Source organism: Myotis daubentonii, chromosome 12, assembly GCF_963259705.1.
Source record: "Myotis daubentonii chromosome 12, mMyoDau2.1, whole genome shotgun sequence".
Lineage (NCBI taxonomy): Eukaryota > Metazoa > Chordata > Mammalia > Chiroptera > Vespertilionidae > Myotis > Myotis daubentonii.
The window spans coordinates 7,846,688-7,870,635 of NC_081851.1; the positions used below are offsets into that span (position 1 = coordinate 7,846,688).

The 23,948-nt window shown below is 41.9% G+C and overlaps 1 protein-coding gene and 1 non-coding gene across 4 annotated transcripts in view; both read left to right on the top strand.

The window, feature by feature from the left end:
• Window positions 1-2,213: 2,213 nt before the first annotated feature.
• Window positions 2,214-23,948, top strand: part of TMEM182 (transmembrane protein 182) — a 75,758-nt gene continuing 54,023 nt past the window's right edge. The window contains exons 1-3 of one of the 3 annotated variants that reach the window (XM_059658930.1): window positions 2,214-2,239; window positions 15,643-15,742; window positions 17,296-17,394. In XM_059658930.1, coding sequence (XP_059514913.1) covers window positions 15,643-15,742; window positions 17,296-17,394 — 199 coding nt within the window. In that variant the 5' untranslated portion in view covers window positions 2,214-2,239. Of the gene's footprint in view, window positions 2,240-15,119; window positions 15,422-15,642; window positions 15,743-17,295; window positions 17,395-23,948 lie in introns of those variants that run through there. The other 2 variants (XM_059658931.1, XM_059658929.1) reach the window with 2 other exon arrangements.
• LOC132214095 (small nucleolar RNA SNORA25) lies at window positions 18,078-18,204 on the top strand. The gene has a single exon (XR_009448190.1). It is a non-coding gene; the product is annotated as a small nucleolar RNA SNORA25 (small nucleolar RNA).

The following is a 23,948-nucleotide window of genomic DNA, read 5'->3' on the forward strand; positions in this document are numbered from 1 at the left end:
CCCCTCCTCCTCCTCCTCTTTCTCCTCCTCCTTCTTCTTCTTCTGACCCTTCAACATTTAATGTAATACTGGTTTGATGGTGATAAACTCCTTTAGCTTTTCCTTGTCTGGGAAGCTCTTTATCTGACCTTCAATTCTAAATAGCATATTTTCTGGGTAGAGTAATCTTGGTCGCAGGTCTTTGCTTTTCATCACTTTGAATATTTCTTGCTACTCCCTTCTAGCCTACAAAGTTTCTATTGAGAAATCAGCTGACAGTCATATGGGTGCTCCCCTGTAGGTAACTAACTGCTTTTCTCTTGCTGCTTTTAAGATTCTCCCTTTATCGTTAACCTTTGGTATTTTAATTATGATGTGTCTTGGTGTGGGCCTCTTTAGGGTCATCTTATTTGGGACTTCCTGTGCTTCCTGTACTTGTATGTCTATTTCTTTCACCAGGTAGGGGAAGTTTTCTGTCATTATTTCTTCATATAGGTTTTCACTTTCTTGCTCCCTTTCTTCTCCTTCTGGCACCCCCATGATGCGAATGTTGGTACTATGATTGAAGTTGTCCCAAGGCTCCTTACATTATCTTCATATTTTTGGATTCTTTTTGCTCTTCTGGTTGTTTTTTTTTTTTTTTCTTCCTCATATTCCAAACTGATGATTTGATTCTCAGCATCCTCTACTCTACTGTTGATTCCCTGTAAACTAGTCTTCATTTCAGTTGGTGTGGCCTTCATTTCTCACTGGTCCTTTTTCATGTCTTTGATGTTCTTATTAATTTCCTTGAAATTCTCACTACGTTCATTGGCATTTTCACTGAGTTCCTTGAAGCCCTCATTAAGTCCCTTGAGCATCTTTATCACCATTGTTGAACACTATATCTAGTGGTTCGCTTGCTACCATTTCATTTAGTTCTTTTTCTGGAGAATTCTTCTGTTCTTTCATTTGTGAGATTTCTTTGTTTCCATATTTTGTCTGCTTCCTTGTGTTTGTTTCTATGTATTAGGTAGAGTGCTAATTGGTTCTTTATTACATTTTCTAACTCTTTGCTGAAGTTTTCACTGAGGTCCTCTACCGTCAAGTTGGATGAGCATCCTTGTGACTGTTAGTTTGAATTCTTTATAAAACAATACTTATTTTCATTTCATGAGGCTTTTCCTGTTTGTTTTTTTAGTGTTCCTTCATTTGAAACATATGCCTCAATCTTCTCATTTTGTTTTGCTCTCTGTGTTTGTTTCTATGAATTGATAAGTAGCTGTCTCACCCAATCTTGAAAAAATGGCTTTGTATAGAAATGACCTCTGTGTAGACTGTGCTCAGTGGTTTTGGCAGGCTGGTTGGAACTGGGGTGTGTGTGTGGCACCTGGGGTACCAGCAGGCTTGGGAGAGGGCAGCCTAATGCATATGAGTTTGTGGTGGTGCCCTATTAGTCCACCTGTCTGGGGCCAAAGTGGGCTCTGGGCCATGCAGCCTAGTGTGCATGTGCACAAAGGTGCCTTGCTGTCCAGGTCAGAGCTGGCTCTAAGCAGGCAGCTGGGAATGCACTGCAGTGGCCTTGCACATTGGCCAGATCACCTGGAAATGGCTGGCTCGCATTATGTAGGTAGAGGGGGAATGTAAACAGTGGTGCTCACTGGTACCTCCATATGCCTCATTCTGAAGAGTGCCCACAAATCCCAGAGAGCTCCCATGGTTACTCAACCTTCTCTATGCAGTCTCTCTTTTGTGCAAGAGCTGTTCAATCATCCCTCCATGTGTCTAAGGAGGAATTGTTCTATATGTGGATGTATATTTGGGGTATGTGTGGGAGGGGCAAGTTTAGCGGTCATCTTGAACCCTTCTCTTTCCTAAGACATTTTAAAAACATCTTTATTGTTGAAAGTATTATATATGTCCCCCTTTTCCTCCCCTTGTTCCCTTATATCCTTCCCCTGCCCCTTGCCCCAGGCTCCACCACCTTATTGTCTGTGTCCATGGGTTATGCATGTACACATACAAGTTCTTTGGTTGATCTATTCCCACCAGTCCATCTGCTCCTGCCTTCCATTTGGGATCTGACAGTCTGCTCCATGCTTCTTTGTCTTTGGATCCATTTTGTAAAACAGTTTATTTTGCTCATTAGATTCCACATATGAGTGAGGTCATGTGGTACTTACCTTTCTCTGACTGGCTTATTTCACTCAGCAGGTCCCCAGGTCCCTCCATGCTGGCCCGTTTTTGATTGTCACAACTAGAGGTGTGCGCCTAGCATCTGGTGAGTAGAGATTAGAGGTAGTGCTAAACACCGTACAATTCATAGGACAGCACCCTATCCTTCACAACAGAGAATCATCCTTTACATAATGTCTGTAGTAATGAGGTTAAGAAACGCTGCCCTTTCCACCTTGTTTTTAAGGTGCGGGCTGGTCTGTCAGATCATTTTTTTTAATTGTATCTGCTCCCTCTTGGCTTTGGGTCACCTCTTTGCACTGTGAGTCAGAGACAGTCTTCCTCCTGCAGTTCTAGGTATAGTCGATTGTTATTTCTACCTGACACTTGTGAGCGGGTGATGGTTGGCTGGGAGGAGAGCATTCTCTGATCTATGTCTCAGCCAGGCACAGTCTTCTACAGGCACCATCTCACACAGGCACTGGGAACCCGAGTCTTGGGGTGTGGCCTTCACAAGTGCTCCTAACCCTTTTTCAGTTGTAGTGACATCAGATATTCCAGTTCCTCTCTTAGGTAGAAAGCATTTTTTTTGTTTGTTTGTTTATTTGCTTGTTTAATAGACTTTATTTTTTTAAGAGGTTGAGGTTCACAGAAAAATTGAGCATAAAGTACAGAGAGTTTTCATATCCCCCCTGACTCTCCATGTGCTCCATTATCAACATCCCCAACATAGTGGTACATTTGTTATAATGGATGAACCTACATTCACACATCATTCTCACCCCATCTGCAGTCTATATTAGGGATCACTCTTGGTGTTGTACATTCTGTGAGTTTGGACAAATGATAATGACGTGTGTCCACCATATGGTATCATAGAGAGCAGTTTTACTACTTTAAAATTCTGGATGCTCTAAACCATACCCCTGCTTCTCTCTCAGGGGAAAGTCCCTTCCTTCTTTCCTTTCCCCATCCTTTCTCTCTCTCTTTCCACTCCTCTTTCCTAACCTCTTGTCTTACTCAGCTACAAAGGCTTTCCACACTGAGACAATTCTGTTACTCTTCACTATACAGATTACGGCTTTTGTTCCATAGGGGAGATAGGTAGGCAGAATCTGGCAGTAGCTACCTTTCTGCTCCCCCAGTCAGTAACGAGATGGAGGCTGATTCTCAAGATTCTCCTGTCTTCTCAGTAAGCACTTGCTGGGTTTTGTTGAAGAAAAGCAAGTTGGTGCAAAACCCTTTAATGGGACGCCTTTAATGGGTCTTCACACTAGACTAGACACACGTGGCCTATAAGAAATCATTAGGAATTTTTAGCTGAATGTCCGTAGGAGCTTATAGGCCATTCAGCATTTCCCACTATGGGTTAGCAAACACGTGGGTCCTGTTTCTCCCTACAGGCCCTTGTTTTCCCCAGCAATTCGAGTAGGTTGGTGTTTACCTGAGAACCCAGTTCTCTCATGGGTTCAAGAAAAGTCATTAATTTGAAGTTTGTCTAGCATTTTGTTTGTAGAAAATTTGGTCAGAATGCTCTTTGCAGCTTTCTACACCTCTAAGATAAAAATGGAAACCTTATTTTTTCACATTGTAATAAATCTTTGACAACTGAAGTAGAACTGAAATCTGCCTAGAGCAGCGGTTCTCAACCTGTGGGTCACGACCCCTTTGGCGGTCAAACGACCCTTCCACAGGGATCGCCTAAGACCATCCTGCATATGAGATATTTACATGACGATTCATAACAGTAGCAACATTACAGTTATGAAGTAGCAACGAAAATAATTTTATGGTTGGGTCACAACATGAGGAACTGTATTTAAAGGGCCAGAAGGTTGAGAACCACTGGCCTAGAGCGTCTGACCCCTGGCCTTAGTTCCATGTTCTGGGGTGACACATGAGGCCCAGCCTCAAGTCTTCACTTACCCCGAATCCCCTTCCAGTGGGCCCTATTTCCAAATACAGTCACATTGGGGGTTAGAGATTTAAGATAGGAATTTTGCGGTATGCAAAGCAGCCCATAATAAGAAACCTTGCCACAGAGAGATTCAGCATTGCCTGTTTCCTCACTGATACAATGGGGAAAGTGTAGCACTTACTGCAGTGGGTTATTGTGGAGGTTAAATGAGTTAATAAACCCAGAGCCCTTAGAGCACTGCCTTGGACAGAGCGCGTGCTCTACATGCTGGGCGTTATTGTGATGTTGCTGCCGTCATATTGGTATTTAGCTGTGTGTTATTAGAGCATCCTCAGATGTCCGAGTTTTTAAGCTCTTACGCCGTTCCACATGTGCAACTACCTTAGACAGAACTAAAGGACCTGGCAGAGCAGAACAAGAAGAGAAGGCTGGAGCCATCGGTGCAGGAGCTGCGGTGGCACCTTCGCAGGCCTGCAGACAAGGGCCTCTCCCTCCCCACCTACTGCCTCTGTTTGCATTTTCACACAAACACCAGCTATTTTCTCCTCACGGAGACCTGGGGCAGTGAGGCCCAGGGATGTGTCTCCTCACCTCCCCACCCCCAGTCTCTTTCTCTTGATTGTCTTTCCTTTGGGGCACAGGACCTGACCTGGCTCACGACCCTGGGCTCCCTTGAGCCTCTCTCCTTGGGAAAGTAGTTGGGAATGGAAATGAAAAGTCCACCGTCATCTTTATCAACAAAAAGGACCTAGTGGCAAAGGTATTTAAGGAGAAGGTAGCATACCCCAGAGCTGAGGTGAAATAAAAATGTCTTTCTTTAAATTAAGGTTTAAGTTCTTGCACTCTCTGATTAATGAAAAGCACTTTCACTACCAAGGGGCAGGAGAAGGAAACCTTTCCATTTATGTGGCTTCTGGCGGATGGGATGATATATATCCCCTCAGAAAGAATTACAACAAAACAAAGGAATGAGTGAATTAAATCAAAATTTAATTGTTTAAAATGTCTATTTATTTACATAATAACTACATTCCTACAAGTTACATTTTTTTTTTCCATTTCTCATCCTATGAATCAGAGAATTTCCAATTTGGTTTCCAGTTTTGTTTTTGAAATGTTTTATTGTAGATTGATCGCAAATTAGGGCAGTTTTTAAAGAAATATGTTCCAACTTTTTGCCCTTTCAGGAGTCAATGCACTTAAATGCGCTAATAAGAGTTTCTTATGGAACTGAACCCAGAGCTGGGCAGCAAACCTTTTTCAAAGTGAAGGGCATTTTTGTAATATAACTGCTTCTGTGTGAGTTACTCATGTGCGTAGCTCTCAATTGAATGGACTGTAAACTGCCTAATTAATGAGGTGAGTGGGTCTCTGGATCTTGTAACAGTGTGTTCAGTGTAAGTTATTCCTCAGGGCCTGGATACATTGATGGATACCATCTTAATTAAAGCTGTAAAGCATCTAATTCTGTGAAAATAACAAATCCTCAACTACAGTGTTGCATTATATCAAAATCCCAACAACTGATCATAGCAGTCCATGGAATGCAAATTTTACCTGAGGCCAGCAGATGGCAGTGTTCAACCCAATTCAATTCAAGGCACTAAGAATATTTGATCCGCTAAGTTTTTACTGAGCACCTACCTAAGGCATTGTGCTAGGAGTTATGTAGCCATAAACAAAAACAGAATCACTCAGAGTTATTGCTGCTATAGAGTATGTTTGTTGTTCCTGTACTATGTGTAAGATGAGAAGGCTGTAAATAATTTTTTAATGTTGTACATTGTGGTCCTATTGTCCTATTGGTGAGGGAGGTAGCACGGAGGATGATACACAAGAACCAAGGCTTTAATGCCAAACAGAGATTAACAAGTTCATTAGAGTGGTAGAGACACATGGTGATGGTAGAAACATATGGTGATGGTTCTCTGGGAGTAAAAATCCATTTTAATGATGATCATGGGGAAACCATTGCTTTTAGGGTCATCACTCAGTCTACCATCTTGTATGTAGGACTATAGGACCATGCTCCCTTAAGTGTAGCCTTTAGGACAGAGGTGTTTGGAACTCAGAGTTTTGGGATTTCGGAAAAGTAACTCTGTGCACATACTGTGCATTGCCTACCACTCCCAGTTGAACTGGGGGGCCTGTAGTCAAACATGTGCGTACTCAGCGATCAAACAGATGAAAGCTCACACTATAGTTTATCCACATGCTACGCCAGTCGGGGCTGCTTTGCCTAAAGCTTTTGGTTTTCAGAGATTTTAGATGTGGAAGTGGCAGATATAAGTATTGTGGATCTATAATACATTACTTCATGATGAAAAAGAATCTACCCTAAAATCTCCAAAAAACCCATTCTAGTTTTCTGGAAAATGATTCCTATTCTGTAAAAGCATTGGGAATTTGATTTCTACATTTTTTTACAAATTTGTTCAGCATTGTTTGATGCTCTTGTATTTTTTTTAAGCTAAAGTGAACTGAATTAATTTTGCTTTGAGAATGTTTAAATAGTTTCATTAGATATTTTGATATAATTAAGACTATTGCAATATCAGGATAGAAATTATGACCTTAGGGGGGAAAGAACGTACACACACAGTTAACTAAATAAAAGGACATTAGATCAAAACAAGTAAAGCCTTTCATTACTTACAGTCATTCAATTCAGCCTTTGGTGGTCAAGTTTCACCTAACATATAACAAGAACAAGGGGGAATTTACTCCGGTATTCTGAAATGCTAATGATCTTCATATACAGATTTTCAAAGATTCATTTTTAAACTTTGTTTTAATTAAACAGTTAAGTAGAAACATTTTGGCCACCATTTCTCTAAGTGACAAGTGACTCCAAAAGGGAAGCTTGCAGGAAGTCAGGAGGGTCTCAGATGAGGGTGTGAGAGGAGAAACCGCAGGATGAGGGCAAAGGGAGGGATGACTAAATAACTCAAGGATCTTTCCGATGAAAATACAAAATGAGACCAGTATTTTTAGCTGGACACACACCTTCTAATATCTGATTTCACAAAATGTCTGTTTTGCTTCATTGTTTAATTTTCATGTTGTTCTCAAAAGTATTTGAAGGAGCTTACATAAATGCGTACTAAATTAACAGGTTAGAAAGTCAGGGGCACCCGGGAAGGAAACTAAGGAAGTCGGGGTTGAGGAGGGGCCGTTGCCTTTTATCCATTGGCCTCCAACTTTCTAGGCACCAAAGTAGAGAGAAGCACTCACAGTGCCCTGAGAATACAAGCTGGTTAAGGTTAGAGCACATCTCACGCCCTGCTCTGCTCTGGGACACAGCGCGCTGTCTCAGAGTGGGCAAGTGATGAACATTGATGAACTGACAGTGTCTCTGAGGTGAAAAGTGACAGCAGTGTCCTATGGGAACACTTCTCTAGCATTCAGAACTTTCCTACTCATCTGCACAGAGGGCGCTGTAATGAAGGGACTAGCATCCCAGTAACATCTTGAAGAATAATGGGAAGATTCACTTGTTTGATCATTATTAAGTTAATTGGCTAATGAACCAAACATTTCTTGACTTATTTTTTCCCCATGAAGCAGGGATTCAGAAACTGTCTAGAGATCAAGCACGGAATTAAACAAACACGGAAAAGCGCTACAGGTTGCATAATACAGTCTTGTTGAAACTCAGCCCTGGAACGTGCAGCGCACAGTAGGGACTTGGTAAGTATTTGTTGAAAGGGTTAATGAGGAGTTTGTCAGAGAGGTGGGAGAGAACGGCTTCTAATCACAGGGGAGCAGAATTATGCACAGGTTTGGAGAGGGAGGATGATTACGTGAACGTGGCACTTGGTGAGAAGTTATTCTGTGAAATAAACTAAACCCGAGTTAGATCTGGAATGTTAGCATAGGGACTTTTTATTTTATTTATTTTATTTTATTTTATTTATTTTATTTTATTTTATTTTATTATTTATTTTATTTATTTTATTTTATTTTATCTTATTTTATTTTATTTTATTTTATTTTATTCCTTTTAAAACCTTTTCATCAAGAATGATCTTCAGCTAACGGCAGGAGAGAAAGAAGCCCAATGTATAATGCATCAGCCTATTTGGCACTTTTCCTCTTACCTGATAGCCCCGACCACCCTCTGGAGCATTGCTCCCATCCTATACTAATAAAAGAGAAAAATGGTAATTGGCGTACAACCGATACCTTTTTCATTGGCTAATCAGCGAGATATGCAAATTAACTGTCAGCCAAGATGGCGGCTGGCAGCCAGGCAGCTGAGAATAGGAGGCTTGGTTGCCCCAGCGATGGAGAAAGTCAAGGATCCCCGCAGCTGCAGGGCTCTGAGCTCCTGAAGCAACAACTCCAAAAGATACAATGTTTCAATTATAGAAGCTAAAAGATGGCGGTTAATTTGCATACTCAGGCTCCAAGCAGAGTGAAGCCAAACAGCCCTGAAGCAGCAGGGCAGAGAGGCCTCAGGGCCTGGGATCAGCAGAGTCGAGAGGCCTCCCGGCCCCGGTGATCAGCGGAGCCGAGAGGCCTCCCGGCCCCAGTGATCAGCGGATCCAGGAGGCCTCCCGGCCCCAGTGATCAGCGGAGCCGAGAGGCCTCCCAGCCCCGGTGATCAGCGGATCCGAGAGGCCTCCCGGCCCCGGTGATCAGCGGAGCCGAGAGGCCTCCCGGCCCCAGTGATCAGCGGATCCAGGAGGCCTCCCGGCCCCAGTGATCAGCGGAGCCGAGAGGCCTCCCGGCCCCAGTGATCAGCGGATCCGAGAGGCCTCCCAGCCCCGGTGATCAGCGGAGCCGAGAGGCCTCCCGGCCCCGGTGATCAGCGGAGTCGAGAGGCCTCCCGGCCCCGGTGATCAGTGGAGTCGAGAGGCCTCCCGGCCCCTGTGATCAGCGGAGTCCAGAGGCCTCCCGGCCCGGTGATCAGCCTAGAGGCCTCCCAGCCCCGGTGATCAGCGGAGTCCAGAGGCCTCCCTGCCCGGTGATCAGCCTAGAGGCCTCCCAGCCCCGGTGATCAGCGGAGTCCAGAGGCCTCCCGGCCAGGTGATCAGCCGAGAGGCCTCCCAGCCCCGGTGATCAGCGGAGCAGAGAGGCCTCCTGCCCCAGTGATCAGCGGAGCCGAGAGGCCTCCGGGCCAGGGATCAGGGGAGCCGAGAGGCGTCCTGGCCCTGGAATCAGCGGAGCAGCGAGGCTTCCCAGCACTGGGATCAGTGTGACAGGGTGCGGAGCCCCAACCCTCTGATCGGCCCTGCTCTGTGCATGACAGGAGTGGCGCTGCAACCTCCCTATGGACCCTGCCTTGAGTGTGACAGGGGGTGGTGCCCCAACCCCCCAATCGGCCCTACCCTGAGCATGACTGAGGGTGGCATCGCAACCTCCCAATCCGCCCTGCTCTGTGCATGACAGGAGGCGGGGCCCCAACTCCCCAATGGGCCCTGCTCTGAGCCCAACCAGGGGTTACACCTAGGATTAGGCCTGCCCTCTGCCACCCGGGAGCAGGTGTAAACCAGCAGGTCCTTATCTCCTGATGGGTCCCAGACTGTGAGAGGGCACAGGCCAGGCTGAGGGACCTCCTCTCCCAACCCCGAGTGCACAAATTTTTGTGCACCGGGCCTCTAGTTTCTCTATAAAAGCAGACTCATGGGGTTGAGCAGTTCGCCCAAGATCACTCATCTGGAAAGAAAACATTCTTCTTAATTCCGCGAAATCCTCATTCTGAAAGACTGTTCATGGGGGCGAGGGGGGGGTGTGTGGCAAGGGAGCTGGTGCCTGCAGTTCCTATTCTTGGCCCCGGTTCACCGTGTCCTGGAGGGTCACTCCCACGTCCCCACTCAGCTCCTTGCCTCTTCATTTAGCTTTGGGGGTACAGGGAACTCAAGGTTGAAAGCTGTGGCGGAGCCATGACTGACATTGAGGACATAAGCGTAGAACATAGCCCATAAAGTATTGGGGATTACCTTTGGCAGTGAGGGTCCACGCAGACCTCTGCTTACCTCTGGCCTTTTTTTTTTTTTAACAATGACAGTTAACAATAACTTACCCTGTGACCCCTGCTAAGTCTGGTCCCCACCGGCACTGTCGGATCATTCTGTACATTAGTGGGTTTGTTTCTGTTTTGTTTGTTTTGTTTGTAGATTTCACATATGAAACAATAGTGTCTGTCTGTCTCTGTCTGTCTGCTTTCACGTAGCATAATAACTTTAGGTTCATTCTTGTTGTTGCAAATGGTAAAATCTCATAATGGCTATCATCAATAAATCAACAAACAAAAGTGTTGGCGAGGACGTGGAGAAAAGGAAACCCTCATGCACAGTTGGTGGGGTTGCCAATTGGTGAAGTCACTATGGAACACAGTGTGGAGGCTTCTTAAAAAATTAAAACTACCATCTGACCCGGCAATCCCACTTCTGGATATGTATCTGAAGAAATCCAAAACAGTAATTTAAAAATATATATGCACCCCTATGTTCATTGTAGCATTATTTACAATAGCCACGATATGGAAGCAGCCTAAGTGTCCATCGATAGGTGATCAGATAACACAATGATACATATCTGCAATGAAATATTACTTGGCCATAAAAAGAATAAAACCTCTGGACTTCTTCATGTGACCAAGGAAATCTTTAACTCCTACGATCAAGACTCTTATATGTTAAAATTCTGACCAAGAGAGTGGACACCCACTGAAAAACCGGTCCTTTCATGCTCTGCCTATTGAAGACTTCGTTGTATTTAAAGTATTTAATGTGCTGACTATGGTGCCTGCCACATGGTGGGTGCGCAGGAGCATTAGTCATTATTATTCATCTTGGTTTACATTTTTGATAGTCCAGCGCTCCCACAGGCGGGACCCTGGGACACCATGCTTATGCTTGTGGCCTTGCAGAGTCAGTGTGACAGTCATATCAACATGAAAGTGGGTTCAATATTCACATAAGGGATAGGTACGCGCAGTAGCAGTGGAGTTGTTTCATTGTAGGATTCTTGTGCATTGAGGTTGGTGCCCAGGTGTGGCTGTCTCCTCACCTCCTGGCCTTCCACTGGAAGGAGGAAGAAAGTGAAAAGGGGACCTGTGCCCAGATTTGTAGAGATCATGAGAACGCAGCTGTTTAACAATTTTCCTGCTGCGCAGACAGCTTTCTAGGCTGCTGAGAGAGCGCAGGGGAGAGACGCTGAATGGCTGGTAGAAATATTTGAGAATCATGGAACGTTAGAAGAGTTTCAAATGACTGGCAAAGGATCTCATTTTCTGAAGAAGATACTTTTTGATCCTTGGATTATAAGTTTTATTTCATTTTTTCATAAGAGTCTAAAATAGATTTTAAAAAAGATGGTTTGTGGGCATCTGCGGAGGAAGCACACACCCTGATAAGTTCCATCTCTCCAAAGTTCACGAAGAGCAGGCAGGCCAGATGGAGGCCATCTCTGGTTGGGTAGCTCAGGAGGTCATGCATTTGCATCTCAGCCAAGAGTCCTAATACACATCGATTTTTATTTTATTTTAGTTCCTGTTACATGTCAAGTACTATAAGAAGCACTGGGGATGACTGAGCTAAAAGGTTTCAGTTTTATGATGTAAAAGTATTGCATTATATTTTTCTCAAATAGGGGCACATGCTTGAATGGTTGGAAATAATTAGATAGGTCACATTAATAACTGGTTTAATATACATTTTTAATAATGATGCTTATACATTTTAGGATATGGTGAGAAAATCTTAGTCATTGATGAGGCTAGTCCAGAAGATTATATCTATATATGTATATAATGTGTATGTATATATATATATATATATATATATATATATATATATATATATGTATTTATATATATATTTTGTGTGTGTGTGTGTGACAAAGACAAAAATTGAGATGAATTGTAACAATAACAAAGTTTTATAGAGGTTGTAATGATGGCCTTCTGGCACCAGACACATTCTCCTGCTCACCTCACACATCTCCCAGGATTAGTGTGATGTGTATGTATTAATATGAAATCTCATACATTTTTATGACAAACCATTGAGATAGAAATAAAATAAATAAAAATCTTCCTAAAAAGATTCTCCTTTCTCTCCCAACAGCAAAGATGTCACCTCCCGCACAACCGCAAACACGTCACACTGATCCTGGGAGACGTGTGAGGTGAGCAGGAGAATGTCTTGGGCCAGAAGGCCACCCTTACAACCTCTACGCACTTAACTCTAAGGAACCATTTCTGTCACCTAGCTCAGGAACTCCTCAAGGTCAAGGACTGTGTGTTGTAACCTTAAAATCTGATAAAGGCCTGGGCCCCCACAAGTTCTCAAAAGCACTTTTTGCAAATTTATTCCCCCTCCCCCCCAAAAAACACACACCTTAACTTGATCTGATATTGTTTTAATTATAGAATAGCATCTGTATTCATTTCCTATTGCTGGTTTATCAAATTAACACAAAGATAGTGGCTTACAACAACACAAACTTAAGATCTTGTACGTCCAAATGTCAGAAGTCCCCCAAATTGAGATGTTGGCATTCCTTCCTGAGGCTCTCGGGGAAAAGCTGTCTCCTCTCCTCTTCCAGCTTCTAGAAGCCCCACATTCCTTGGCTGTGGCCTCCTTCCTCCCTCTTCAAAACAGCAACTCTCGGACGCTTTCTGATTACATTTCTTTCTCCGACCATTCTGTCTGGAAAGATTGTCTTCTTTAAAAAAAAACCAAAACTGATTTCAGAGAGAGGAAGGCAGAGGGAGAGAGGGATAGAAACATCACTGATGAGAGAGAATCATGGATTGGCTGCCTCCTGCACGCCCCCTGCTGGGGATTCAGCCCACAACCCAGGCATGTGCCCTCCTGATGGGGAGTGGAACCGTGACCTCCTGGTTCAGGGGCTGATGCTCAACCCCTGGGCCACACCGGCCAGGCAGATTGTCTTCTTTTAAGGATTCATGCATTTAGACGGGGCCTACCTGGATGGCCCAGGACATTGCATAGACGGAATCGTGGTCATGGATTATGGACTGTGTTTAGGATCAGCGTTTGGACACCTTTGGGAGGCTGTTCCATAGCATCCAAATAAGGAAAGTGGTGGTATGAAGGCCATAGACTACTCAGGATATTTCACTCTGTTCACTTCGATCTTGAAAATTGTAGCAAAGAAGCAGAGCAGCAAGGAAATTTGGAGTTGTGTCTATCTAAGGGATGCTTAAAGGAATAGGATGTTTACTTTAGAAGAAAAAAAGTCCTATATTTAGGGGAGGCATGGGAGTTGCACTTGTAGGAGGCATGAGATGATTACTTCCTCAAAATGTCAGGAAGTCCTGTCATGTGCAATCAGAGGACAGAATAGGGGCAATTAACTTTAGGGAAACAGCTTTTGGCAGAATTAAGGCAGACCTGTGTGGAAATTACTGATGTCCTTAAATCCGACATGCTGGAAATGGCATGGCTTGATGATGTGGGAGTCTTCTAAAGGAGATTTGGGCATTAGATGAGGGATCAGCTGAGATGAACTCTCAAATTCCATTTAACCTTCACAGTCACTGGTTCTGTGACTTAGAATTCCACTCATGGCCGAAACCGGTTTGGCTCAGTGGATAGAGCGTCGGCCTGCGGACTGAAGGGTCCCAGGTTCGATTCCGGTCAAGGGCATGTACCTGGGTTGCGGGCACATCCCCAGTAGGAGATGTGCAGGAGGCAGCTGATCGATGTTCCTCTCTCATCGATGTTTCTAACTCTCTATCTCTCTCCCTTCCTCTCTGTAAAAAATCAATAAAATATATATATTTTTTTAAAAAAAGAATTCCACTCATGATCTCTGAGCACCTCCAGTTGCATATACCTGGAGCTGGCCGAGGCCCCACATCCTTACTGAGGAGTCATCTTTGTGTCCTCTTACCAAGCATATACACAAAGATGCCAAACAGAAGTGGTGAAGGAAGCCAGTATAATTCAGATGTCTCTTAGAAGATGCAGTGCCTCGTTACCATTGAGAATATAAAACCACTAGCCATAGGGACAGTACAAGTTTAAAAATGTTATACAAATACCTAAAAATATTCTCTGGCATGTTCAGACATGAAAAGAAAACAAACAAACCAGAGAGACAAGGCATGAAGAAAGTGTAGTTCATTGCTATTAGGTGGCTTGTCTGAGTATCAAGCATGACTCATATTTTGAGGAAATTGAATACTTACAATGAAGAAGGCTAAGGAAAGAGAGGACCAGATCCTTTTATCCTAACCCAGAAGACGTATTTTGGAGAATTCTTTTTCATCAGTCCACTTTGGGGATGATTATTTGACATGACTTGTATGAGATCTGGGCGCTGCTGTGGAAAATGCTGTTTTTATGTCAATATGTGCTGCAGAGAAGTACATCTTATTTTATTTTCCATCAGCATTTATCCCCCTCTTCCACCTATACCCACCCCACTCCTTTCTCCAATCACCTCACTGTTGTCTGTGTCCCTGAGTTCTTTCTCTTTCTTTTTTGTTCAATCCCTCCATCCGCCCCTTAACACCCCTCCCCCCAGAGCTGTTTGTCCACTCTCTATCTATGAGTACATTTTAATACTTTAAACAGTTTATGTTACCATATTCTTGGATCTTTTAAGTACACATTTAATGTCTAGGTTAGACACCTGAGCTGTATTCAGTCTTATGTTAGACCATTTGACCCGCCAATTATTTTCTATCCCCAAAATATCCAAAATGAATGAAGAAATTAATTACAACTTCAGTTGTATTCAAGAGAAGTCTTTGTGCTTCTTTATAGCTGTTATAGCTCTTCAAAGAGAGTCTTAAGTGTCTTTGGGGTTGTAACGGCCACTCAAGACTAAGAGGAGCTTGTCAGACACTTAGGACTGGGCCAATACTGTCAAGGACTGCACCATTCCATATTCCTTCCACTTCTATGGATTACCCAGCACCAATAATGATCATTCCAGCTCATGATACCCCTCTCTACAGTCAGGGGAAGGTCAGCTATTTTTTGATTCCCATGGGGGAGAGAAAGCTCCTCAATCAGTTTCCTAAAATAGCTGGCCATTCTCAGCTGCTGGGCTGGAGTCCCTCCAGGGGTGAGCAAAGGGAATACAATCTACCGGCTGGTTGTGAGTGAGAAGCCACCAAAACATGAGCTAGGAGAGGCTTCTCAAGACGATTCTGCCTTCTCAGAAATCTTTATTCTTTTTTTTGTTGAGCAGCTAGGTGTTTGCCATTTTAAAATTTCTTGTTTTGTGTAAAGGGAAGCCAGTGAGTTGAAAATGAGACTAAACATCGCCATCTTCTTTGGGGCTCTCTTTGGCGCTTTAGGGGTTTTACTCTTTTTGGTGGCATTTGGATCGGACTATTGGCTCCTTGTGACCGAAGTGGGGAAGTGTTCAGGTGAACAGAATGTGCGTTTCTTTTTCCAACTATTTGTGTATTTGGTGAGGATAGCCTTTTGCTTTCTCTTGAAATCGGAGAACAGTAGGGAAATGTCTATTTCTTGGTAGAAGAGATGTGTAGAAAAGAAAGCTACTGACCATCGTTTTTGAAATGAAATGTATTGCTTACAAAGCCCCCTGGGCGTGAGAATTCAGCTGTGTCCCTTGTGCCCCGTTTGTGTCCTGTGCAGATGGAGAACGTGACTTTCCACCACGAGGGCTTTTTCTGGAGATGCTGGTTCAGTGGGACCGCGGGAGAAAACCAGCCCAATCTCTGGAAGTTCTGGTACGGTAAGTGCGCTTGTGTTTTACCTTCTCCTCTGTCTTTAAAATGAAAACGAGCAGCTGCTTATTTAGTACATACGTGTCATTGACAAAATAGGGTTGGATTCTCAGTTGTAGAATTTCAATAGGTATCTTCAAAAGGTTCCGTAGGCAGAAATGGCTATAGCAATCATTATTTTATTCCAACATATCAATAGTTTAGATCTTTACCTGCTGTTTCCTTGTTCATATTTAAAATACACCAGCCCTAACTAACAAAGAGGTATCATTTCTAGTATTTTTGAGTGTCCTTTGTTATATTGCAAATAAAAGTCTTTCTTTTAAAAAATATCCAGAAATAGAAATGTATTGTTTTAAAAATTAAAAAAAACCTCTTTTTAAAGGATGAAACTTAATTACCACCTCTGGCAGATGAAAGTTTGCTCAGTTTGGGCTTCCACCAGGTTTGTGGGCAATAGCAAGAAATGCCTTGTTTTTGATGTTCAAGTTCTCTCATAAAAACGTTAAGGTTTTTTTTGAAGTTGAGCAGCTTCTTAAAAACGTGATGCATTCTTTCAACTTTATTCCTTATATTGTATTAATCTTCAAAAATAAATTTACTGAAAACAGTTAGCCTTTATCTTATTGCATCAAACAAAGAAAAGAACTATTACCCTAAAGCTTATTGTAGGTTGAAATTATTAGTCTCCTTATGAAAACATACTGTGATAAACCCACGTATGATATTTACACAACAGTCAAGATGATGGAATAGATAATAAAAATATGTGGAAGACTTTAGCAAGCGGATAGCAAGTCAGCATGTGTAAAAGGACCAGCATGTGTACATGGCATTTTGAGAGAAAGATTTGATAGACTCTCTTATAGTCTTGTCAGGGAGGAAAATAAGCATGCAGTGTGTCAAAAATTTAGACTGTGGTCAGACGGAGTGCCTAAGACTGTGCAAGGAGAAGATTTTGCCAAGGACTTAGAGAAAGGAAGAATATTCCACACCCTGCCCCTTAAAATGTACACAATGAAGTCTTCAAGTTTTCAAGCATCAAAGTTCTTTCTTGTGGTTTCTTCAAATGCTGGAAATGTATTTGAATTATTACGTCACGTGATCTATTATTTCCATCTTTTCCCTAGAAACAAGTTATAGAATAAATTTTATATTGATTGGAACTGATCAAGGTTAAATCTGCGCTTTTTAGACTTTCATAACAATTATTTTTTTAAATAACTATGTGCTAGGCATTATGTTAGGAACTGAAGAATGTGGCCCTGAAAATAAGTGAGCGGTAGTGCCTTTGGTTTTAAGGTGATACAAGAAAGGCCTGTCTGCATTGAATTATGTCATGGGTCAGGTGTTTGGGGTGCGTCCAGGTTCCAGGTTCCTTGTGCTCCTTTATATGAGATTTTTAGGAAGTCTCCCCGTTCACTCAGCAGTTCTCTGACTTTGTTGATCTCCCTACAGTTTTATTTAGCTGATATAACCCCAGACTCCCTACGTATCATCTTTAGGAACGGTGCTCACTCAGGTGCTCAATACCATACCATTGTTCTGCTCTCCTTCCTAGGCAGTCAGCCGGCATCCAAGACCTGCACGCATGCTTACCTGTCGCCGTACCCTTTCATGAGAGGCGAGCACAATGCCACCGCCTATGACTCTGCCGTCGGTAAGTACCTCTGCCCACGGAGTGTCTTGGGGAAGACATGTAGCCTGGCGGATGCCACCGCAGCGCTGTTGTGGGCTGTTACCCATAACTTAACACCTTTGCATACAGAAGAATAGGATAGCATTTTTAACACTGTTTATAACCCTAATAGAATATAACGTTGGTCTAAAAGTTAAGCTACTACAATTTACTTGCCACTTATAAAGGTAACTTTCTAAAAGTATGTTTTCTGGTATGGAAATAGTAATGTTTGTTAGGAAGAACGGTTTTATAAGGGTTTGACTGAACTACTAGCTCTACAACAGAAAAAACTGTAGTGTGCACTCTGCTTTTAGAGCATTTTTTTTTTTTTTTGCAATTGCTACACACAAGAAGCTGATTTTGTTACTGCATTCCTGCAAGGTGAATGCGCTTGGTTACATGTGACAACCCACTGAGGAATAGCCAGGTGTCATTAACTGGGAGTTATGATCATCTAGCTTTGTGTGTGTGTGTTTTCATACTATTTGTTCTATCAAAAGTAGATGAACATAGACTCTATGGAAAGTACATAATATGTAGTATGTAAATCTAGTTTTATAGAAAGTACATAAGCTCAGTATGTTAACTTTATTCTCAGCTGGTTTCATGAAGTTTTAAATAAAGAGTGCTCATCCCAATCTTTTAAAAAATGAAGGGTTGGTAGGTCATTTCAGAGAGAGCTTGTGGAACCAAAACCAGGAGCTCTTAACATTGTGACTAAGGATTGAAGTTCTCCATATGTTGTAACTGTCATTCAAGAATGCTGTGTTTTCCCGAGGAGATAAAAGATTTAATTGCTAATATCCATGACTCATGATGTTGGAAAATAAATAAATGTCTCTCAAGTTAAAAAACAAACAAACAAAAAAACAACCCCAAAACAAAAACTAAGAGTTGGTACAGAACTTGATAATGTCATAAAAAGAGCCAAAAATATTTGTTTTTCAAAGAGAATACATAATATATTTAATATTCTGAATAAACAAATATTAGTCAAGATTCTCTAGAGCAGCGGGTCTCAACCTGTCGGTCGCGACCCCTTTGGCGGTCGAACGACCCTTTCACAGGGGTTGCCTAAGACCATCCTGCATATCAGATATTTACATTATGATTCATAACAGTAGCAACAAAAATTGCATTTATGAAGTAGCAACAAAAATAATTTTATGGTTGGTCACAACATGAGGAACTGTATTTAAAGGGCCAGAAGGTTGAGAACCACTGCAGAGAGTCCCAGCCGGTTTGGCTCAGTGGATAGAGCATCAGCCTGTGGACCAAAGGGTACCAAGTTCGATTCTGGTCAAGGACAGGTACCTCAGTTGCAGGCTCCTCCCTGGCCTGGGCCCTGGTCAGGGCTCATGCAGGAGGCAAGAAATTGATGTGTTTCTCTCACATCAATGTTTCTCTTCCTCTCTCTTCCACTCTCTCTAAAAATCAATGGAAAAATATCCTCAGGTGAGGACTTAAAAAAAGAAAAGAAAAGATTCTCCAGAGAATCAATATAAGAAAGAGATATTAAGGAAGGGACTTTCAGGAATTGGCTTATGCCATTGTAGATGGTAGCAAATCTGAAATCTGTAGGGCAAGCCGTAGGCTTGGAGAGTAAGATGAGTCAGTATTGCTATCTTGAGTCTGAAGGCTGGAAACTCTGGTAAAATTTCTGTTTCAGCATTGAAGAGAATTCCTTCTTCAGAAAACCTCAGTCCTTGTTCTTAAAGCCTTCAACTGATTGGATGAGGCCCACCCTCATTATGGAGGATAATCTGCTTTACTTGTAGTCTACTGATTATAAATGGTAATCACATCTAGCTAGCACCTTTATAGCAACATCTAAACGAGTGTTTGACCAAACAACTGAGCATCATAGTCTAACCAAGTTGACACATAAAATTAACCACCACAGAACTTCCATTATTCATCCATTTTTCATCTTTCTATAAAATTATGTATTTCCATACATTATAATTTTTTTACAGTTTGTCAAAGGTTGTAGCATTTGGTGTTATCACAATATTAACATGACATTTTATGGAGTGGAGTGGGGTCTACATAGGAAAAGAGGCGAACTGGTCCACAGCTGTGCTTGTGCACTGCGGTTGCTGGCCACAGTGTAGTTGAAAGGATTGTGACTGTTGGTCTAGCAAATGTGTGTGGCGTGGATACTCTTTCCCATTAAAAACTGCATGAGGTGCCTGGCCAGTGTGGCTCAGAGGGTTGGGCCTTGTCCTGTGCACCAAAAGATTTCCAGTTCAATTCCTGGTCAGGGCACATGCCCAGGTTATGGCCTGATCCCGGGTAAGGGTCGTGCAGGAGGCAGCTGAAGGATTTTCACTCTCACGTTGACTTTTCTCTTTCTCTCCCTCTTCCTTCTGGTCTCTCTAAAAAACAAACAAACAAAAACTGCATGAGGAATCTCATTCACATTTGTTGGAACCTCCTGCATCCTGTTTTATGTGGGCCTTCTCACTGCTAAGAGAAGAGATGGCGTAGAAAGGAGTAGAGTAAACCATTTTAAGTTACAAAAAGTTACAAAAAAGGCATTCCTTTCCCGACATTCTTACTTTTATTAAATAAATTAAGAAATAGTATTGGGTTGGTTTTCCAGAACATTATCTATTTGTACAAATATTAGTATTGTTATTGTTGATATTTATATGTTGAGCTCCTGAGATGAGGTAGTATTGTAGGCATTATGTTTTAAAGTGAATCTACATAATTGAAAAGTCTGCCCCTCCAGAAGATAGTGGAGAACTTGAAAAAAGGTGACATAATCCATGCATAATAATTATGATGGAGATGGATAGTGAATGCATGTCAAAGTAATTATACTGCAATTACAATTAGAATTATTATGTAGCACTGCATATAATTACTGTGTCATTTTTTGGATCTAGTAACAAAACCATATTCCAATTTTTTTAAAAAAAATATCGAACTCCTCTTTGGCTCATTCACTTTAAGCAATTTTATCAAATACTTTCAGTAAAAAATGACTGAGATGGGAAGAGGTATGTCCTACAACTGAGACAGTATAATCGCATATCATTTATCTTCATTATATCATATAATATCTGACATCATATTTGGGTGATTTTTTATTAATTTCTTTATCCAAGATAAGGGCACGGATTTCATGACGTTTCTACCCGCCTGCAAGAAGGGGTTCCCAGTCCCCGGTCTTCACTGGACCTTCGTGTGCTTTATAACATCAGGCATTAACATGACCGTTTATCATTTGTAAAACCTGATCTATCCTGTCTGGCAAATTATCGGTGAAATGGCCTTGTATTCTCCCGAGTTTTTCCAGTTACAGTTAGCCAAACTGAAATCAGTGAACATAACGTAGGGGTGTATGATTTTTCTGGAAGGACTGCTTTAGAACCATTGGAGCTACTGATGAAGTTCTTCTATTTCCTAATATGGGGACTAAGACTGATTCAGAGAAACCACGTGACTGTCTTGACAGCTGGTCATTGCCAGAGCTGATCAAAGGTTCAAGTGTCTGGATTTTGTATACTGGTAATCTTAGAAGCTATAGTGAGTAAAAAGGCTAATTTTAATGCTTAACATATTCAGTGTAAGTCTTTTAGTTTCATCTCAATGAAAGAATACATTAAACTCGTGTTGGTTTTCCCTACCTTCCTCTCTGATCCTGACCTGTGTATAATCAAGTCTAATTCAGAGTTTCCTTTATTTTTTAATATCAAATATATTAACCAAAATTCATTTATGCTCAAATCTATTTATTTGAATGGCTGCCCAAGCCTACAGGGAGTGATCTAACTATTGTGTTTCAGGTAAGATTGTGTACTTGGAAGTCCGTTAGACAATTCCATTGCCTTTGATATCTGTCCAAATTTAGATTTTCTGATTTGTCTTATGCTTAAACTCAGTCACAGTTCATTTATTTGGTTTACTTGATAATGGTGTGATGAACATAGATGCATTTTTTAGATAACCCCTGAATGAACTAATCATTTCTTTTGGATGCCCCCTCCCCCCGCCCTGCCCCACCCCAACCTTTGACCACACCTCCACAACAGTCCTCCTTACACTTAACTTAATTTCTTGTTAACCTCAGTTTCCTCCGTACCTATTGCAATCCCTAAGGCACAGACTGTAAGCTCACATTTATATTCCCAGAAATTAATATAGTGCCTGGTGCTTAGTAGACACTTAAATATTTGAAAAAAAAATGACAATGCAAAAATTACAGATAGTATTTTCAGCAGTTAACTATTTTGATTTTATTTTTTGAAGTGGAACATTTTAAAAACCAATTTCATACTTGGCTTTTCTCTTGAGCAGAATATATTGAACCTAGTTTCATCTTTTCTTGCTGAGTTGGAACACACACACAGGCTGGCCACCATAACCTTGAGCTCCTCAGAAGCAGTATTCATCCTCCTGCCCAAGGCCTTCATATGTGCCAGCCCTTCCTCCCAAGTGCCATTGCTCTCGTCGACCCTTCATTTCTCTAACATTGCAGGTTTGTCCTTAGTTTTCTAAGGAAGCCTTCCTTGCCAGCAGCCTCTACCCACTAATACTTGTACTAAACCAGTTCTCCTTTATAAAACTTATCCTTTAATTTGATCATTCATAGCACAAATTTTAATTGTTTATTGTGTAATTATTTTGTTCATTTATTTTCTTCCCAATTTAACTCTAAGCTCCTCTAAGCTCCTATAGCAAAGTCTTTTATGTTTGGCTCACCATTCTATCCAGTGAAGGCTGCATATTTTTGTAGAGTGACTATTTCTTGGGAGTCTTCATTACTACACTGTACTGTGGAACTAGTAGTAATACCCTAAGTCAGTGGTCTGCAAACCGAGGCTCGCGAGCCACCTGCGGCTCTTTGGCCTCTTGAGTGTGGTTCTTCCACAAAATACCACATGTGGGCACGCATGTACAGTGCGAAGTTGACTTAAAACTTTAAGTAAAGTCTATTAAGTTAATTTTAGGGAACGTTGTGGAGTGAAAGAAGATGTAGTGTCGAGGATTGAGAAAGGTGTGTTGAGATGGTTTGGACATATAAAGAGGATGAATGAAAGGAGATAGACGAAACAAGTATACAAGACGGGTGTGGATGGGGGAGTTGGAAGGGGTCGACCTCAGTGAATGTACCTCAATCAGATTGAGGACGTTTTTAGCAAAGGCCAGCTTAGGAGTACCCTAATTAAGTTAATATTAATGTACCTACCTATATAGTTTAAGTTTAAAAAATTTGGCTCTCAAAAGAAATTTCAATCATTGTACTGTTGATATTTGGCTCTGTTGACTAATTAGTTTGCCGACCACTGCCCTAAGTAACTATTGAAATATGCGGGGATTTTTAAAAACTTTACTAAATGGACCTCAGTGATTCTTCAAATTTTTTATTCATATGGTTTTAATTTTAATGTCTCCCAAGTTGTTTTCATATGTCAGCTTGCCCTTTGCTTCTATTGTCAGTGTTTATTTATTTACTATTCTCCCTGGTCTTCTTTTCCTTCACTCTTAAGCAATAAATGTAGGGTGAAGTGAATAATGTGAGACTAGAATCAGGAAGGCAGCTAGGCAGGATATTTGTCAGCAACACAGTAAGCTGTAAGCAACAGAAAACAGACAAAAGCTACAATATAAGGACTACTTTTCTCCCACAACAAGTTCAGAGCAGCTGCCATATGATACCGTCAGGGACGCAGGCCCTTTCAGCCTTTTCTCCCACCGTCCTCGGCAGGTGGACAGTCATCGTCATGTTCTTCCACCTTCAGAAGAGCAGCAGTGTCCCTAGAACCCGCTAGTAGATTTCTGCCAATGCTTTCTTTTTCCCCCCAATCCCTGTGTGTTTTTTTTCTTTATTAATTAAGGCATTACATATGTGTCCTCATCCCCCCAGTGCTTCTTCATCAGAGCGCTGTACCACGGTCTGTAAGCTGGGGCGTGGACTTGGCTTGCTAGCCGCTAGAGTAGGGCGGGAAAGGGCGCAGGTCTGGGGGTGAGTGAGCGCATCCTCCTCAGGGGACTCTATCAGGGCTCCAGCGAGGGCGGGACAGCAAAGGCGAACACAAACTAATGCACCTAAATGATGTAAAGAGTAAATGTACACAACTTAGTAACTAAACAATAGAAACCTGGAGGAATCTTGGATGGTAAAGAAATTTCCTTTTGAGGAAGGTGTAATTCAGTTTGAACAATATACAATTAAAGGTAATATGCTCACTTTCCGAGCAATAAATATTATTTTAGTGTATTTCTTTTTATATGCATATTGTATATCGTTTTAACCTATGGGAATACAAACATGTATCTCACTTTTCTATTTTTAAGATAGCACACATTTCTCCATGTTTTTACCTAACAGTTTCTTATATTTTAAATGTTAGATGCTACCTCCATATTAAAAATAATTACATGCATGCAACATTTTTCATAACCTGTATTAATTGTTTGGATGATATATTTCCGGAAGTGTGAGTGGTGAATCAGGAGACGGAGTGGGCTTGTTGTCGGTACTGTGCCACACTAGCAGCTGGTTTGCCAAGGGGCACAGA